Source organism: Anabrus simplex, chromosome 13 (genome assembly GCF_040414725.1).
Source record: "Anabrus simplex isolate iqAnaSimp1 chromosome 13, ASM4041472v1, whole genome shotgun sequence".
Taxonomy (NCBI): domain Eukaryota; kingdom Metazoa; phylum Arthropoda; class Insecta; order Orthoptera; family Tettigoniidae; genus Anabrus; species Anabrus simplex.
This window is the reverse complement of record NC_090277.1, coordinates 14,262,948-14,283,019: the sequence shown is the minus strand read 5'-3', so window position 1 is coordinate 14,283,019 and position 20,072 is coordinate 14,262,948. Positions and strand designations below refer to the sequence as shown.

General features: G+C 39.3%; 1 protein-coding gene across 2 annotated transcripts in view; it reads left to right on the top strand.

Moving 5' to 3' along the window:
- sdk (sidekick cell adhesion molecule) overlaps positions 1-20,072 on the top strand; it is a 608,204-nt gene that overhangs the window by 539,740 nt on the left and 48,392 nt on the right. For both annotated transcript variants that reach the window (XM_067157341.2, XM_067157340.2), the window contains exons 25-27: positions 1,643-1,858; positions 13,706-13,902; positions 14,519-14,715. In XM_067157341.2, the coding sequence (XP_067013442.2) occupies positions 1,643-1,858; positions 13,706-13,902; positions 14,519-14,715 (610 nt within the window). The remainder of the gene's footprint in view (positions 1-1,642; positions 1,859-13,705; positions 13,903-14,518; positions 14,716-20,072) is intronic.

Genomic DNA, 20,072 nt, shown 5'->3' with positions numbered 1-20,072 from the left:
TTTTGGAAATAGTTTTTTCCATGACATTTGAAAGGTTTAAACTGTGAATCAAGGTTAATTGCATGCAGTAATGGGTCGTACAATATTTTGTGATGCGGCATTAGTTGACATTTCTGAATTACAAGTTGGAGGTTAATTCGAAGTCCATTTTTTTTGGTGCTAAACGACTTTGAATTAATGAGGCTTTACTGTAATGGCGTTCAGTACCGGTACACCAAAACTGAATAAGATAATCTTCACGTCCTGTTGGGTAGGCAACCCGCTCGTCAGAATTGTGATGCGTTTGCTACTTTCCCCGATTTGTAATCGGGTAGTTTTGCCTGTGTGTAGTATAGAGTGTGCTGTCTGGTATATTAGCTGTACAGAGACATGTTGTGAGAAATACCTGACAATTAAAACAGGACGAATTTCAATTCTATTTTGAAGGAAAAGGCTACATTTTAATTTATTATACTGAAAGTTCGAAATTCGTTAAAATGACGTATTTTAACACACGTTAAAAAGGGGAAAGGGAATGGGCGTAAAAGTAATTTTGCTATTCTGAACATTTCTTTAAACTGACGTTCGTTACAATGGCTTTTTACTGTATAACACTAATCGGAGAGAAAGTATGGAAGGGGTCCAACACTTCGAAAAATGAAGGTATCGACCAAAGCAAGACAAGGGCCACGAAGGGTGCGAAAATGAAAGACTCTCTAGGCCTCGAGTGCTCTAATACCATCGGGGTCGGAGAAGAACAAGAGTTGACCAAGAGAAGTCAGATGATAGATGAAGGTGAGGACCCTGGCTCAAGTAAGTGGAAGCAATGCTAGAACTCGGCTAAGGGCCCCGTGGTCGCCAACCCATGCTCAGATGTTCAGAGCCCCTGAGGCCCCTTTTAGTCACCTTGTAGACAGGCAGGGTATACCGTGGGTGTTATTCTACCGCCCCCAGCCACAGAGGGTATATCACAGCAATATGCTACTTATGCTATTATTTTTCTGTCCTTACTGTGATGTTGTTTTCCAAGTAGGATTTCTGAGGTGTTTCATTGATGTACTATTGCAATAGGTTTCAAAAGTTCACAGATTTCATTTATATTTCTTTGTTTCATGGTATAAATAACAATAGTATTTGAAGTTTTGTGATTACACTAGCAGATGCCTCATGGTGATGCATAATCAATTCATATTTTTTGGTGTCAAAGATTGCCAATCCATATCTCGAAGATAACCGAGGTCTACCGATCAGCACTAGGGAGCTGAAGTGTCACTAAAAGTTTCACAGATAGTAGTTGTACTTGCTCATAAAACAACAATCGCTACCACCATCTGCCATGGCCCCCATTCCTCATCCAGCACTATGTTCCATTGTCTTCACTAAGTCCATCCAATCTAATCTCTGTCTTCCCTGTTATCTGCCCTCCCAGGGCTTGTTTTGGCATTCTTTCTACATACCTCTACTTGATATGTCCAAACCATATCGGTTATTTGCGCCCCAGTTTTTCATTAGTTTTTGCACATACGGCAAAGCCTCAGGAAAAATGTTTCTGTCAACTATGTCTATTATTCCTTGTCTTTGATTGTTATTATCTTTTTCAGACTTTACTTTGGCCATTTCCTCACACGCCATGTATAACCATGTAAATGTGCTTGTGTTGCAGGGCGACCGAACTTCTGCCTGAGGAGTATTATTTGTTCTCTGTGACGGCACAGACTCGTCTGGGATGGGGTAAGGTCGCTCACGTCCTGGTGTATACCACTAACAACCGGGAGCGACCGCAACCTCCGTCCGTCCCACAGATCAGTCGCAGCCAGGTTCAGAGCGAACAGATTACGTTCAGCTGGACTCCGGGCAGGGATGGCTTCGCTCCACTCAGGTAAGAATAGAAATTATATAACGGACTTTCCATCAAGTTCGTGAGACAGACGGGAAGAAATGGATAAGTCCCATTTAACTGTTTCACTGCTTTGATCTGTTGGCTGCTTGAGACTTGTCCAGATGACCACCTGCCTTTATTCCCAACCTCTTTTATGCAGTATGGGATCATATTTTCACCCTCTTTAAGACCACCTCATTTCCTAAGCAACAATCATGGATTTTCATAAACAATTAGCAATATATCACCTTCTAGACGCTGTGGAAAGAATATTTACGGTGTGACATTGTACATCCCTACATGCACAGTGTTTGGAATGTTAATTCTCACTGTTAATAGAGAGCAGTGAATGTGCATACGAGAAAAATTAATACACTTACAATTTTTAACTTTTTACGAATACTGTTTTTATTTGTTCGACACATTTTATAGTTTTTAACACATTGACAACCGGCCTCGGAGATCTCCGTAGTACTGCAGCCAGCAGTTGTCGATGTGCTCCGGAGATCTCCATTTTTACGCACGAGCATCATTTGTGGCGTGCTGTGCTATCTATTGGCTATAGTTTTAACTACTTTCAATTATGCCATGGAGTAGAGGGATCACAGATTTTAGTGTTGATGTTTTTCCTTAATTGTACGGTCTTTGCAGCCATGGAAGCTTTGTATATAAACGGGTGTTCTTATGCACTGAGAATCATTGTACAAGATGGGTCATGAGCCCCGAGAATTCTTGTAGTTTCTTAGCTGACAATAGGCGACAGTAAGTGACGGACTTAGAGAATTCTCGCTTTAACGCACCTCGTATTTCCTTGATTATCGATGAAATTGTGGGCCAGATTAGGAGTTCCAAACAGTGTAATCATGGAATATAATGTCGGATATGTAGAGGTATTCCCTGGAGTTCCAGTACGGATGTCAACATGGCGTGGCGTATTCAGTTGCCGACGGCTACTGATAATTGTGATTAATTATGTAATAATTAGCAAGATACCCGTGTTTCGCTATGGTATTATAATGAAAATTATAATTGAATGCTTAACGTTTTATATATAATCTGCCAAAATTCGCGATCTAACTCGTTTCCTGAGAGAATCCACCAAAATTCGTGATCTGACTCGTTTTCTGAGAGATTATGGCAAATTTTCTCCCATTTTTCAATCTTTCTTTCCAGCAATCGATTTTGTACTTCCCGGGATATGTCCAGGTAATTCACCCGGTCAGTTGGGTCCTTAAATCTTTGCCATCTTTTCCTATAAGCATTTTTAATATGGATCAAATCCTTGAGGAGATCCGGCGTGGTGTCGTCTTGGGTGCCTTGGCGGTACTGAACCCGCGGCCGGACTGCAATCGTAGTCATTACCCGGACAGGACCCGTTTCCAGCGTGGTCCGCGCATTTTGACGACAGTCCACAACATTATTATTATTATTATTATTATTATTATTATTATTATTATTATTATTATTATTATTATTATTATTATTATTATTTTGGTGGGTGATATTAGTTGAATATACGTTATTATTATTATTATTATTATTATTATTATTATTATTATTATTATTATTATTATTATTATTATTATTATTATTATTATTATTATTATTATTATTATTATTATTGATGGTCTGGAACCCACAGCAAGATGCAAGACCGCTACTTGGCGGTAAATTACATCTGCAGCCATTTTCATTGCTGAAATGTGACCAGCACCATCGTTGCGCGTAGGCCGGTGCACGAGATTTCTGGCGACACGAATGAAAAATGATCAGAATAAGTACATTATGAACAGTAAAATCAATTGGTCTCAACTCATATTTCAGCCCACCGCCGTTAAGTTTCATTGCTGAAATGTGACCAGCACCATCGTTGCGCCCAGGCAAGGTAGGAAAAAAGAAGGCGTGTTTCTTTATGTTTAAAGGCCATTTCAAATACCAATGTTCACGTCTGTTACCTTCAGTTTTGAGATATAAGTATCCCCATAAAAATAATTGACTTTTTTCACTTCCTTTCACACTCCCCCCCACTTAAGTGAATTTTGCGGCAAAAAATACGTGTTTCTTTAATAGTAAAGGATCTTCTAAATACCAATTATCATGACTCTATCTTCAGTTTTTGAGATATGTGTCCTCATGAAAGGAATTCAACTCCATTCCCCCCTCCCAAGATGATTTCCCATCCAAAACGCGTTTTTGTTTGTTTTTATAGGAGATCCAACTAGGAATACCTATTTTCACGTCTTTAACAATAGTTTTTATTAGATGGAATTATCCTCATACTGTAGAATTAATTCAATTAATTTATCAATTCTTTCACCTCCCCCGCTCTTCATTGGATTTTCCGAGAATACGTGTTTCTTTACTTTTAAAGCAGATTCCAAAAACCAATTTTCACGCCTGCAAAATCTTTTGTTTTTGAGATAATAGTATCTTCATACAAATAATTCAACTAAATTTTTAATTCTCACCCCCCACCCCCTTCAAGTGGATTTCCAAAAACAAAATTATGAATTTATTTTATTTTTAAAGGAGATTCCAAATACCAAATTACAAATCTGTAACATCTTCAGTTTTTGAAATATCAGTATCCTAATTTATAGAATTCAACCCCATTTTCAGTCACTTTTGCCCCCCCCCCCCCACCCAAGTGGTTTTTCCAAAAACAAAACATACATGTTTCTTTATTTTTAATAGAGATAAAAAATACCATTTTCACTTCTGTAACATGTTAAGTTTTTGAGTTATATTGTAGAAATGACCTCCCCCCCCCACCTTTCTAGTTCCCCTTAAGTGGAGTTTGCAGAAACAAATCACCTATGTTTCTTTACTTTTACAGGAGATTTCAAATACCAATTTTTACGTCTGTAATATTTTACGTTTCTGAGATATACTATAGAAATAGTCTTTCTAAAAATTCACCCCAATTTGTCACTCCTGTTTAACCCCCATTAATTGGATTTCCCAAAAGCAAAAAATAAATGTTTCTTTATTTTTAAAGAAGAACCCAAATACCAATGTTCAGGTCTTTAATATCTACAGTTTCTGAGATATAAGTATCCTCATTAAAGGCATTTAACTCTTTTTCACCCTTTTTCACCCCTCCAATTGGGATTTTCCGAAAACAAAAAAATACGTGTTTCATTATTTTTAAAGGAGATTATAAATACCAATTTGTACATCTGTAAACTTTTAAAGATTTAACATATAGATACACGCATTTTAAAAATTCACCCCCCTTTTTGCCCCCCATTATTTGGATTTTCCAAAAACAAAAAAAAGTGTATCTATATTTTTAAAGGAGATCCTAAATACCAATTTTCAGGTCTGTAATGTCTTCAGTTTCTGAGATATAAGAATCCTCATTAAAGGCATTCAACCACTTTTTCACCCCTTCTCACCCCTCCTATTGGGATTTTCCAAAAACAAAAAATACATGTTTCTTTACTTTTAAAGGAGAATCTAAATACCAATTTTTAATTCTGTAAACATCTAAAGGTTTGAGATATAGATACACTCGTTTTAAAATTTCACCCCCCTTTTCACCCTCCATATTGGATTTACCAAAAATGAAAAAATACCTGTTTCTTTCTTTTAAAGTAGATCCCAAATACCAATTTTCAGGTCTGTAATATCTTCAGGTTCTGAAATAAAAGTAGCCTCATTAAAGGCATTCAAGCCATTTTTCACCCTTTTCCACCCTTCCTATTGAGATTTTCCGAAAACAAAATAATATGTGTTTCTTTATTTTTAAAGGAGATTCTAAATACCAATTTTTACATCAGTAAACTTTAAAAGTTTTGAGATATAGATACACTCATTTTAAAAATTCACCCCCTTTTCACCCCCCCCCCCCCCATTATTTGGATTTTCCAAAAAAAAAAAATACATGTTACTTTATTTTTAAAGGAGATCCCAAACACCAATTTCCAGGTCTGTAATATATTCAGTTTCTGAGATATAAGTATCCTCATTAAAGGCATTCGACCCCTTTTTCCACCCCTCCTATTGAGATTTTCCAAAAACAAAATAATACGTGTTTCTTTATTTTTAAAGGAGATTCTAAATACCAATTTTTACATCAGTAAACTTTAAAAGTTTTGAGATATAGATACACTCATTTTAAAAACTCGCCCCCTTTTCATCCCCCCCCCCCCCCATTATTTGGATTTTCCAAAAACAAAAAAATACATGTTTCTTTATTCTTAAAAGAGATCAAAAGTACAAATTTTCAGGTCTGTAATATGTTCAGTTTCTGAGATATAAGTACCGGTATCCTGATTAAAGGCATTCAACCCCTTTTTCACCCGTTTTCATCCCTCCTATTGGGATTTTCTGAAAACAAAAAATACGTGTTTCCTTATTTTTAAAGAAGACTAAATACCAATTTTTACATTTGTAAACTTTTAAAGTTTTGAGATATAGACACACTCATTTTAAAATTTCACCTCCCTTTTCACCCCCTTACCGACGGAATATCCAAAAATCCTCTCTTAGCGAGCACCTACATCTTAATATGAACGTATCCCCAAAATTTCATTTCTTTGTGTCCAGTAGTTTTGGCTCGGCGTTGATGAATCAGTCAGGACAAAGTACTTTATATATATAGATAATGGTGCATGGCCTCCGGGGAGGCCTGGTGCAGGTCTTTTTCTCGTAGACAGCCTATTAGGAGACGTGCATGTCTGTGAAGACGAGGGCCCTACCTAGGATAATTTCTAATGCTGAGTACGCCAGACACACCCAGGCCCCGAGCCATTGAAATTATCCAATTAAGGTTAAAATCCCGACCCGGCCAGGAATCGAACCCGGGACCCTGTGGACCAAAGGCCAACCATTTAGCCATGGAGCCGGACATTAATTGATGATGATGATGATGTTTGTTGTTTAAAGGGGCCTAACATCAAGGTCATCGGCCCGGACATTAATTTTTTTTTTTGCTAGGGGCTTTACGTCGCACCGACACAGATAGGTCTTATGGCGACGATGGGATAGGGAAGGCCTAGGAATTGGAAGGAAGCGGCCGTGGCCTTAATTAAGGTACAGCCCCAGCATTTGCCTGGTGTGAAAATGGGAAACCACGAAAAACCATCTTCAGGGCTGCCGATAGTGGGATTCGAACCTACTATCTCCCGGATGCAAGCTCACAGCCGCGCGCCTCTACGCGCACGGTCAACTCGCCCGGTCGGACATTAATTATGTACAGAGCAGTTATAATAGGTACCGAGTGACAGTGAATTAGATATGTCTAATGATTAACGGCTAACACTACACGGGGAGTAGCCGTAAAGAGAAATCCTTGCATATTTGAAAACAATGAGTGTACAAATACTACACTGTGCCACCAGTGGTATTTGCTTTGAAAAGTATCACAACATACAGACTACAAACAAGTTTGAGGTTGATATCTTGAATACTTTTCGAGTTACAGTAGTTTGAGTGCAGCAGTGTAATTTCTTCCTTGGAGTCTTGAACTATCTGGGGGCAGCAGCCTCCGTTCGGGGCCCGTCGTTAATATGTTAAGGTGTCATCTCAATGTTTTTATGTGGCTGATGACGGCCTAATAGGGTCGAAACATGTACCAGATTTTTATCTGACTAAGGTTATCACTTAATTTGAGTGTTAGCCTTTTATAAGGGTGACTCCATAAACAAGAATTAAAAACCAAGATATTTTAGCCTCCAGGTGATTGTATTATTGTGAGTGAACCATCTTCTTTTTGCTGTTGGCTTAACATCGCACTAACACATCCAGGGTTTTCAGCGATGCAAGTGTGGAAAAGGGCTGAGATTGGGAAGGAAGCGGCCGTGCCCTTAATTAAGGTACAGCCCCAGCATTCGCCTGGTGTGAAAATGAAAAACCAAGGCAAACCATCTTCAGGGCTGCGACAGTGGGATTTTAACTACCCTCTCCTGAATTCAAGCTCACACCTATGCATTGCTGATCGCACATCAACTCACTCAGAAGAGCAGAATGGCATATTACAGATGAGTTGAGGATGATCTCTTGACATTCTTCTACTGAAGGAAATACCAGTAAATCTTCTCATGGATACCATCGCTGCAGAAACTCTGCTCACAAAAATTTAGGAACTGAAGCTTTTAAATTTCTAGCCTTGTCTACAAACGTTATGAAAAAGGGTTTCATCTTGAATGGCTTGATGGCACAGAAGACGAGAAAAATGAAAATACACTTTCTTTAACTTTTCATGTGTACTGTTTTCATTTTTACTATTTAATTTGTTTAACACATTTTATAGTCCTGTGTTATTTGATATGTTGGTCTCATGTTGGTAGATTTGTTATCACGTAAAAAACTCCCAAGGGGAAAAATTCTGTCACCTTGGCATCTCTGAACACTCAAGAACATTATTATTAAAACAGTAGTGATGGCGAGGCGAAGGAAGATGAAAGTGAATGATAACCCAGCAGAAGTTGTAAAATGTTTCATATACTTGGGAAGTGTACATACTGTAGACCAGAGGTGCCCAGTGTGGCCGGGCTGGCCTGACGTAGCAAGTATACATCACAGAGAGTGGACGCTCTTGGCAGTGAGGTTTGATTGCGACTACAACGCTCTCCTCCACAACTCAGCGAAAAGTAGATTCGGGTACAGTATGAAAAATAAAAAATAAAGGCTGTAATTGCAAGAAAACCAACCTGTGAGAGTCAGTATTATTTTCTTATATTTATACATTCAAAAAAACTGACACGTTATAATTTTTGTTACAATTTACAAAGAGGCAGGGTTTAAGTGCACAGGCTACGATTTACAATTCCTTGCATGGGAATGACAGTATTTCCATTAAAAAAGTAAAAAAGTTATATGTTTACATAATTCAACAAGTTTACTGCTTGATTTTGCACTATGTTGTAGTGTTGTGTGACTTTCCCTGTTCACTGAATTTATAAAAATAGCATTTAAAACTTATTAGGCGTCTGTTGATAATAGCGAGCCTGTAAATGGCAAGGGAGTTTCATCCCGACTAACGACTTAGATATTTAATATCCAAGATTAAAGTGGAACGAGAACAACAATGTAAATGCATTTATCAAATAGATATACAGTATGCCTTCAAATAAATAACCTAACTGATGTTATTCCCTATAAGCATGATTGGATTGTTGGCCGGCCCCGCGGTGTAGGGGTACCCTGGAGGCCCCGGGTTTGATTCCTGGCCAGGTCAGGGTTTCTTGCCTGGTTCTGAGGGCTGGTTCGAGGTCCACTCAGCCTGCATGATTACAATTGAGGAGCTATCTGATGGTGAGATGGCGGCCCCAGTCTAGAAAGCCAAGAATAATGGCCGAGAGGATTCGTCGTGTTGACCAAACGACACCTCATAATCTGCAGGCCTCCGGGCTGAGCAGCGGTCGCTTGGCAGGCCAAGGCCCTTCTGGGCTGTTGCACCATGGTTTTTTCTTTTAATGATTGGATTGTTCGTGAATATATCAGATAATTTAAAACCGAACAACCACAAGTCACACCTTAACTCTATATTATATTAGAAATCTTTCTTAAGCACCACTTAAAATATAATGCTGAAAACTAATTCATAACGTATATTATAAAAATATTTGTGGTTGTTGGTCTAACTCTTCACTGTATCTGGTCAAAATATACAAACTGCAATGGACATGAATAACTTATTTCGTACAACGTAAATTGAAAATGACATGGATTTCTGCCTGCAGCAGTGACTGAGAGAACTTCGGCCTTACAGTGCTGTGTACCTGTGGGGTAAAATGCATGCTTTAGACAGAGGCATAGAAATAGGTGACAGTGAATCTGAATCACTTGATGGCAATGACAGACTAAACAATTAAATGCTTAAAGTAAATACAAAATTTTAATATTCCACCTACTCAATACTAAAAAATCATGTGATGTTTTTACAAAAACATTACAATGACATTAAAAGGTACTAGTTTCGGTCCACTGTGGACCATCATCAGCCTAGCCAAATTACAACAGTAAAAGACATAGTGATAAAAATAGTATGGAGAAATGAGAGGATCTAAAAGGATGGGATGGTGGTGGAATGACAGATAAAAGTGAAAAAACCGTATTTGCGAATAATGATAAAAGTAACAGAAGTTTTCACAATGACAAGTAAAATCTTGTGAAGTCACAGTAAAAACTCTTGATGAGATAGTCAGGTTGGCAGTTGCTCCTCTGTTACACGATTGACATATATAACTACGTTGAACAGGTTCAACTTTGTCAATTTTAATCTGGTGCTAGTCTCATTGAACAATTCTTCCCTCTACGTGTAACAGAGGAGCAACTGCCAACCTGACTATCTCATCAAGAGTTTTTACTGTGACTTCACAAGATTTTACTTGTCATTGTGAACACTTCTGTTACTTTTATCATTATTCGCAAATACGGTTTTTTCACTTTTATCTGTCATTCCACCACCATCCCATCCTTTTAGATCCTCTCATTTCTCCATACTATTTTTATCACTATGTCTTTTACTGTTGTAATTTGGCTAGGCTGATGATGGTCCACAGTGGACCGAAACTAGTACCTTTTAATGTCATTATAATGTTTTTGTAAAAACATCACATGATTTTTTAGTATTGAGTAGGTGGAATATTAAAATTTTGTATTTACTTTAAGCATAGTCTCAACTCAATACGGAACCTAACAATGAAGTTTATTACTTTTAAAAACAATTAAATGGCAGAAATATGCGTTGCATGCTTCCTTAATAATTTTTAAAAATTTTTATTTCTGATTTCCTGGGAGCCAACTTAAAATTGGTGTCCGCCTATAATCGAATAAATACGGTAATAGGATAAACAGAATGGCGGGTGAGTGTTGTCTCCTTCCTCTGTTTATTCAGCTTTCTTCTTATCCCACATCAAGACTGAAGATATGTGAACGTGTCTTCTCAGCGTGATGAAGCAGAAATGAGCTCATCGGGGTAGAAATGGGATTCTCTCTCTACGGATGACAAGAACAAGTTCACATATCAAATTAAACGATCTGAAGTGAGGAAGGGTAAAAGAGTAGCCCAGTGGTACTTGAAGGTCAGCCTCACATTGGAGATTTGTTGGCATGTAAAATAACTCCCATGGGACAAACTTCCAGCACCTTGGCTTCTCTGAAAACCATAAAAAAGTAAAGTCAGTCCTGCAGCATTTTTATTACGAGGCATGTTTTTTTAAGTAAGGTCCGTTTGAAAATAAGTACGCTACAAAAGGTTATTTCAAAAAAGTAAATTTATTTTCAGAAAGTACATACTTAACTCTATTTTTCGACATAGTTGCCAAGTTTCTTCAAACACTTATCATACCCCGTAACCAATTTTAAAATACCCTCTTCATAGAAACTTGCCGAGAGTTCACTGCCGTTTTCACGTCGTCATTGTAATGGTTGCCACTGAGGTGATGTTTGAGGTGGAGGAACAGATGGTAATCGCTCGGCGCAAGATCAGGACTGTAGGGTGCATGGTCTAAAACTTCCCAGCCAAAACTGTCCAATAAATCGCAGGTCTGACCTGCAGTGTGAGGTCTTGCATTGTCATGGAGAAGGACAATTCCCTTTGTCAGCATGCCGCGTCTTTTGTTTTGAATCACTCTGCGTAGCTTTCTCAGGGTTTGGCAGTATGCTTCTGCATTGATAGTGGTTCCTTGTTGCATGAGGTCGACCAACAAAACCTCATGCCTATCCCAAAACACCGACGCCATGATTTTGCGCTGGGACAGAGTCTGTTTGGCCTTCATAGGTGAGTGTATGTGTGTCTCCTTTCCATGCTCTGTTGCTTCGATTCGAGCGTGATATGGGAAACCCATGTTTCATCTCCAGTTACGATCTGACTCAAGAAGCCGTCACCTTCTTCATCATAATGAGTCAAGAACTTCATCGCACACTCAAATCTTTGGTTTTTGTGGTCCTCTGTTAGGAGTTACGGGACCCAATGGGAGCACAGTTTCCTAAACAATGTTGTAAAGCACTGATCTCAACATGTCAGGAAATTCGTTTGAGAGACCTGTTTCGAGTCAAGAACTTCATCGCACACTCAAATCTTTGGTTTTTGTGGTCCTCTGTTAGGAATTTCAGGACCCAATGGGAGCACAGTTTCCTAAACAATGTTGTAAAGCACTGATCTCTACACGTCAGGAAATTCATTTGAGAGACCTGTTATTGTGAAGTGCCTGTTCTCACAAATCTTCGCTTCAACTGAAGCCACCAAATCGTCTGTAATCAAAGAAGGGCGACCGGAGTGGTCCTCATCATGGACGTTGTCACGGCCATCTTTGAATTGTCGTACCCACTTACGCACTTTGCTTTCACTCATAACAGTATCACCGTACACTTCGCAAATCTGTTGATGAATTTCTGCAGCAGACAGGTTCCTTGCTGACAAAAACCATATCACTGACCGAACCTCACACAGGGCAGGCGAGTTGATAGTCTTAAACATTTTGAAAGCACAGAACAGAACCGTACAGGTTAGCTACAGAGCTGAAACTGAGCACAGTTGTTCCCGAGGCATTCCGGTACACGGCACACGTGCTCGTTGCAATATGCGCGCGAACTACTAGTTCTACAACAAAACGGATCTTAGTTAAAAAACACGCTTCGTATGATGAGAGGAGCGAATGGGCAAACCAGTACTTGGGAATTGTTATCACGGAAGATAGAAGTTAACTGACGAGTGTGGTCTCTTATGCATCAGGTATGTGGAGAGAGCCAGCCAGTCTGTTTGGAGAAGTGTCTCCTCATCCCGTATGGGTGGGGGCGGTAGAATTAACACCCATGGTGTCCCCGGCCTGTCGTAAGAGGCGACGAAAAGGGGCTCCAGGGACTCTGAACTTTGGAGCGTGGGTTGGCAGCCATGGGGCCCTGCTTCCATTTACTTGTGCCAGGCTTCCCACTTTTGTCTATCCGTCCAACCCCCTTGGTCAACTCATGTTCTTTTCCGACCCTGACGGTATTAGAGCAGATTCACAACTAAGTATTTTTTATTTTCCACCTTGTCTTTACACTAAATTGCTTAACGCAACTTATTGGTTAAAAGTGGATAATGACATTATATGAATGTTTCATCTAAACAGTATTATGTAGCTGAAGATGTTGATAATATACGAAACATGTACCACTTTTAACCAATAAGTTGCCTTAAGCAATTTAGTATATGAACAAGGTCGAAAATAAAAAATTACTTAGTTGTGAATCTGTTTAAGTGCGATACGGAGCATTCGAATCCTAGGGACTCTTTTATTTTCATGCCTTTCATGGCCCTTCTCTTTCTTTGGCCCATACCTTCATTTGTAATTACAAGATATTAGAATCATTCCGTATTGACGGTTTTCACTTTACAAAGGTAAAATTAAGTGTTTCCTCCTAATTCAATACATCATACAATTCCATCATTAGATGGAGTAATTAAATTCAAACTGTTTCTGCTTGTTTGAACCATCTTCAGTGAAAAAAGGGGAGGGGTTGAACTAATTTACGTAATACAAGCTAAAAATGTGCCAAAAAACATAATGAAGGAACAAATGAAAAAATGAAAGAGACACTTGATGGAAATAAAAACAACCCAATATACAATATTTACAACCTTCATTTTTCGAAGTATCGAATCCCTTCCATTTTTTCTCTCTGATTAGTGTTATATAGAGGATGGTTGCCTGGTTCTAGTTCCTCTTAAAACAGTAATCACCACCACCACCCACATTAATCTGTCATATTACTTGTTCCTACATCCCTATTTATGACTTGTTATCAGTACATAGTTACTCAACTGCTTCCAATACTAATGGACCAGAAATTGTAACCTAAGGGTATTTTTCTTTTGTGATGAATAATCTGCTTTTTTTTTTGGTTATGATCCAGATACTACACGGTACAAAGTACAGAGAACTCAGGTCCGTGGCAGACCGTGCCCGAACGAGTGGATCCACAAGTGACGTCCTACACTGCTGCCAATCTCAAACCGTACACATCGTACAGATTTAGAATACAGGCAACCAACGATATCGGGCCCAGCGGATGGAGTGCTGAATCCGAGTCCATCAGAACCCTCTCTGCAGGTAGGAACGTGAAGTGTTTTTGCTTGTCCTGTCTTTATCTTTGTATCCCACATTTCCATATTAGGACTGAAGATCTGTCAAGTTGCCCTTCAAGGAGTGTTGATGAATCTGGGAACAGAAACCAGCTAAGAAGGAATGGATGTAGAACATGAATTGTTAAGAAGATGTGGAGATTTTTCTTGTCCTATGTGTTCATATTTGTCCGTGTCTGTTCTTTCCGCACTGAGCGTGCATTGTTTATCCTATTTTTAGAGCTTTGGACAAACATGAAAAACCGGAAGGACAAGGACAGTCTCAATGTGCTCTCCCAGTTTTTTCAACATGGTGGACATCGACTGCCAGTAGTCTTTCCTTTGCTTCCCTTTCCTCACTTATATCAGTGTCTTCCTACTTTTCTAAACATGATTTTACAAATAGATCAGCTAAAGTAAACGAAAGGAAAATTCTTATTGCTTTCTCTGAGTCATTGACAGAAAGGAAATATTTAGATAAAATAGATGTACATATTTTAAATATTGTTATTTTTTATACAGATTGATGTTTTGAATAACATGCATGTCACACAACACAAGACCGATTCAGCACTAGAAGTTATGTGATTTAAAATGTGTTCCAGCTCCCAGCCGCGGGGTCACTGGTCTTAAGGTGGTGCCCATCACAACCACAAGCGTGCAGGTACAGTGGGACGTGATCGAGGAGCCTCACTGGAACGGCGACCACGAGACCGGAGGATATCGCATCGTGTTCCAGCCCGTGTCAGATTTTCCCACCGCTCTGCCCGTTACACCCAAAGAGGAGGTGCTTGGAATAAAGGTGAGAGTGTTTTTTTTTTTTTTTTTTGCTAGCGGCTTTACGTCGCACCGACACAGATAGGTCTTATAGCGACGATGGGATAGGGAAGGCCTAGGAGTTGGAAGGAAGCGGCCGTGGCCTTAATTAAGGTACAGCCCCAGCATTTGCCTGGTGTGAAAATGGGAAACCACGGAAAACCATCTTCAGGGCTGCCGATAGTGGGATTCGAACCTACTATCTCCCGGATGCAAGCTCACAGCCGCGTGCCTCTACGCGCACGGCCAACTCGCCCGGTAGGTGAGAGTGTTGTAACAGCTACATGCCGCATAGGGGAACACCATGTGATCACCTACAAACCTTCTTGTCTTACTTTGCCTTGTACGAAGCTTGCCTTTGTCTTTAGTCTCTACCTCTGTGTGTGGAACAGTGGTAGATCGTTGGCCTCCTGATACCGAAATGGTGGGTAGTCACATTTTTGATCAGTGAAAAAAGTCAGTTTGACACACCATATTGTGCAATGTCTGGTGACACATTTGGTGTCATTGATACTCAGGAATTCATGACCTTAATTTAAGCCAATAGTGTATCTTCTTCTGTATATGCCTGGTAGCTGAGGCGAGTTACAGAAGTCTGTGGCAAGACTGAGGTCATACAATAACATTTTGCTGAAATTGTGTGAAACCACATGTTCTTCTTTAGGGTTCTGTGGTCCAGTATGGCTAACTTAAGGCGTTAAGTGGGCTTGTCGAGTAGGTAATATGATGTCCGTAGAGGAGATTTACGTAGTGTTATGGTCATGTGGCTGCTTTTTTTGTGGATTGGGGATTAGTTTCCAAGTACGGCACCAGTTAAGAGAAAACATGTATGGGAATGCCTACTGAAAGGGAATGTACCAAAATCATTAATTAACAAGATAAAAATGTTGTATCATGAGAGTAAAAGCAGTGTACAAGTGGGGAGGGGTGACTCTGAAACATCTATTTATATAAAATAAGAGTTTTGTCTGTACATTGCTCAGAATTTTAAAAGGATGGTATTTCTGTATCGGTCTGTCCATAGTAGCAAGGAAATGCACTTTTTAATTTTCCGTAATTTCTGTACGTATGTACACACATCACGAGAAAACGGCTGAAGAGAATTTAATGAAAATCGGTATGTAGTGTCCGGAAATAAGTCGCTACAATCTAGGCTATAAATAATCTTATTCATGCTAAGGGAAATGGTAGTTTAGTGGAAGTCCTAAAAATTAATTCTCAAATATTTATGTTATTAGTGGTCCTATCTTAATCAAAATCGGTATGCAAAGTCGAGAAATAAGCTGTTACAATCTAGGCCATAAATAATCTTATTCACGCTGAAAGAAATGGTAGTTTAGGGGAAGGCCTAAATTTAAATTCTTAAATTTTTTATAATAGTGATCCTATCTTAATGAAAATCAGTATGCAAAGTCAGAAAATAAGTCGCTAAAATCTAGGCCATAAATAATTTTATTCACGCTGAGTGGAATGGTAGTTTAGGGAAAGGCCTAAAATTTAATTCTCACATACCGGAATTTGTGTTATTAGTGGTCCTATTGACAAATACTGCATTACTTAAGTTGTATAGTATTACATTTCCGATCATTTATGTCTTATACATTTTTACCGTACCGGCTATGGAAACAGAGATATTCATGTATTTGTATTTTTGTTGCTAAGTCCATATCACGGCCAAGTCACGAGAAAATGGGTAAACAGAATTTAATGAAAATCATTTATGTAAAGTTGAGGAATAAGGAATAACAGTCTACGCTATGAATAATTTCGTAAGACGCCCTAATATCACAGAGTCGGAAGAACACTAAATGTGAAGGCCTACAATACAGAAAGCTCATCTTTTAACATTGAACAACAGTTAACATTACATTGACCATTGTTTGTTGTGATGTGCTTTGTGCGGTGGCTTTGTGTCTTATGTTGCCAGTCATATACGATAGATGGGATTACTGCTGTATACCGAGTTTTTTTTAAAATTTGCTTTACACAGACACAGATAGGTCTTATGGCGATGATGGAATAGGAAAAGGGCTAGGAGTGGAAAGGAAGCGGCCCTGGCGTTAATTACGGTACAGCCCCAGCATTTACCTTGTGTGAAAAAGGGAGACCACAGAAAGCCATCTTCAGGGCTGTCGACAGTGGTTTTCGAACCCACTACCTCCCGGATGCAAACTCACAGCTGCGCGCCGCTAACCGCACGGCCAACTCACCCGGTCGTACCGAGTATAACAGCCTGCCTGAATATTGGCGGGAAGTAGCTGGGGAGTTGGATAACTTTTTTTTTTTAAGCATGCCATTCCTCTGGTTCATAAATTTTCTGATACTACTGGTACGTAACAAACTGGTTCATCATAGCATTCGAACTATTCAATCCCTACCCTGAGGCCCTGATTGGAATGAGCAGTGTGTATATTTAACGGAACAATGGCAGAGGAGTGTTCACAGCTGTCTGCTGTGCGGTTTTTCATTTGATCGAGTATTTTATATAATAACATTGCTTTTAATCCCTACATTCCTACTGACGTTTTTGTAATGGCCTAAGTTAACTGTAGTTAGGAAAACCACAAAGACAGTCTTTCTGAAAATCCCGTTGCGAAGCACGGGTACATCAGCTAGTTTTATACAAAAAAGGTCTCAAGCAAGGAAGTGCAGTGCGACCATTATTGTTTATTATATTGATGGATGAAATCATAAAACGTGTAAAACAGAGTATCAGTAGTGATGAAGTGAATGCTTTGGTATTTGTAGGTGATGCGGTGATTTGGGGAAAGGGAGAAAAGGAAGTACAAAGGAGACTGGACAGTTGGAATGAAAATCTGAAGGAGTTTGGAATGGTAATTAATAAAAAAGAAAACTGTAGAAAAGAGAAAGAAGCCAAGTGAACGTAGATGGAAAACGGTTAGAGAATGTAGAACAGTTTACATATCTGGGTAGTATTATTAACAGAAGTAATGAAATCAACACTGAAATTAATAACAGACTAAGTAAAGGTACAACATTTTATCATCAAGTCGGAGAGCTTTTATGGGATGACAGAGTACTCAAGTGAACAAAATTAACATTGTATAAACAGTATTTCATACCAGTTGTAACATAGGACTAGAAACACTGGTAACTAATAAGAGACAAGATAATAATATCCAAGCAGTAGAAATGTATTTAAGAAAATCGGTTAAAAAGACAAAAAGGGATAGAATTCAAATATTAAAATCAGAAAATAGCTGAATATAGAACCGTTAGTACAGAACATACAAGAAGCAAGACTGAGATGGTTCGGACATGTAAAAAGAATGGGAAAGAAACGGGTAGCAAAAAGGGAATTGGAAACGGAAGTTAAGGGGAAAAAAAACCAGTTCGAAGACCGAGAAGATGGTGGATGGATCAGATTTGGTAAGACATTAGAGAAGCTGAATTGGATGTGGCGTAAGTAATGGAGCAGGAAAAGTGGAAGGAGAGAAAGGAGTGGAGGAGGCTTGTTATCCACACCTGGGCGACTGGAGTGGGACATTGATGATGATGATGATGATGATGATGATGATGATGATGATGATGATGTCGTCAACCAAGCGAGTTGGCCATGTGGTTACGAGTGTGAAGCTGTGAGCTTGCATTTGGGAGATAGTGGCTTCGAACCCCATTGCTGGCAGCAGTAGGTAGCTTTCTGTAGTTACCTGTTTTCACACCAGGTAAATGCTGGGGCTGTACCTTAATTAAGGCTACAGCCGCTTCCTTCCCACCCCTAGCCCTTTCCTATCCCATTGTTGTCAGAAGACCTATCTGCCTCAGTGTGATGTACAGCAAGTTGAATATTATGTAACTGCACATATCACAACCTGGCCCATTAGAAAGGACTGCTGTTTACAAGCTTATTCTGGGAACCCGAAAGATTTCCATGATGTGACATTGCCTGCCCTCTACTGGATTAAAAACTTACACACAGCAACTTCAAAATAGACTCTAAATATTCTAAATTATTTTATTTTTCTTTGTATTTTTTCTGTAATTGAGGTTTTATATATATGCACATATGTAGCCCACCTCGTGGTCACGACTGTTAAGGCGTTAAGTCTATAAATGACCTGATACCTTGGTTAGCCAGTTCAGGTCCCATTGGTCAAAAAACACTTCACCATCAGAATGTTGGGTAGGAGAAATTCTTCTTCTTTTCCGGATGTTGGCAGGTATCTTGGCTGTGCTGTTCTCATCATCTGCGGCTCAGAAGAACTTCGTAAACGTTTTGGAGGTCCAAGTTCTTATATTTTCTAATTCGGATATTCTTCTCCAACCAACGCTTCTGTTTCCCGATATTTACACCGTAGGAGACGGTAAGAGACAGGATTCAATTAAAATCCTCTCCGCAGTATTCATATGAAGCGACGGCGTATGGCGCTGTTTATGGTGATTTGTCCGTCCGATGGAGACGTTAAGCTGTGAGCAGACCCCTTGCTGTTATTCGACAGGAGTAGCCTATGTGCCGGCATTGGGTTTCACCCTCTCCCTTCCTACCATCATGTACCACGTCATTCATTTCATGTCACTGACTCCTCTGATTAGGTTGACGTCTGGAGAGGCATCCAGCCGTAAAAACTCGCTATGATGCTTCATCTCATTTCACACCCGACCCCATAGGGAAACAGAACAAAGGTTGGACATACTTACATATTTCTGTACGCCTACGTAATTGTATGCCTATTGCAGAATTGAGGGATTTAGTTAGCAGTTACTTCCTACAGTAAGGATGGCAAATTTTGGTCTCTTCCAGTTACACGTTGGGGAATTCTTCTTCTAAAACCACTTGTTTAAGATTATTTAATAAATTACCACATTCTGCATTGTCCACTCCTTTAAGCAATTTTAAAAGGAAATTGTATGATTGGTTAATAGAAACTCTATGTTATAATACCTCTGAATTCTTAGAAATGTATAATGTTGGTATTTTTAATAAAAGGGTTTGTACTTTTAGTCTCCTTAATACTAAGAACTAAATAATTATCAGTTGACGAAGCCTATTTCATTGTGTATGGCCAGTGGCAAATAAATTCTTGAGTATGTTCAGCTGCACTTTCCATAATCCATGACGCACTGTATGTAAATAAATGTCCAAAGGTGATGCACACGAATATGTGAAGATTGCCCACTGTCATGACCAGTGGACTGGGAATTAGAACGGGCAGTAAAAACCGGAAAACCGGGCGAGTTGGCCGTGCGCGTAGAGGCGCGCGGCTGTGAGCTTGCATCCGGGAGATAGTAGGTTCGAATCCCACTATCGGCAGCCCTGAAAATGGTTTTCCGTGGTTTCCCATTTTCACACCAGGCAAATGCTGGGGCTGTACCTTAATTAAG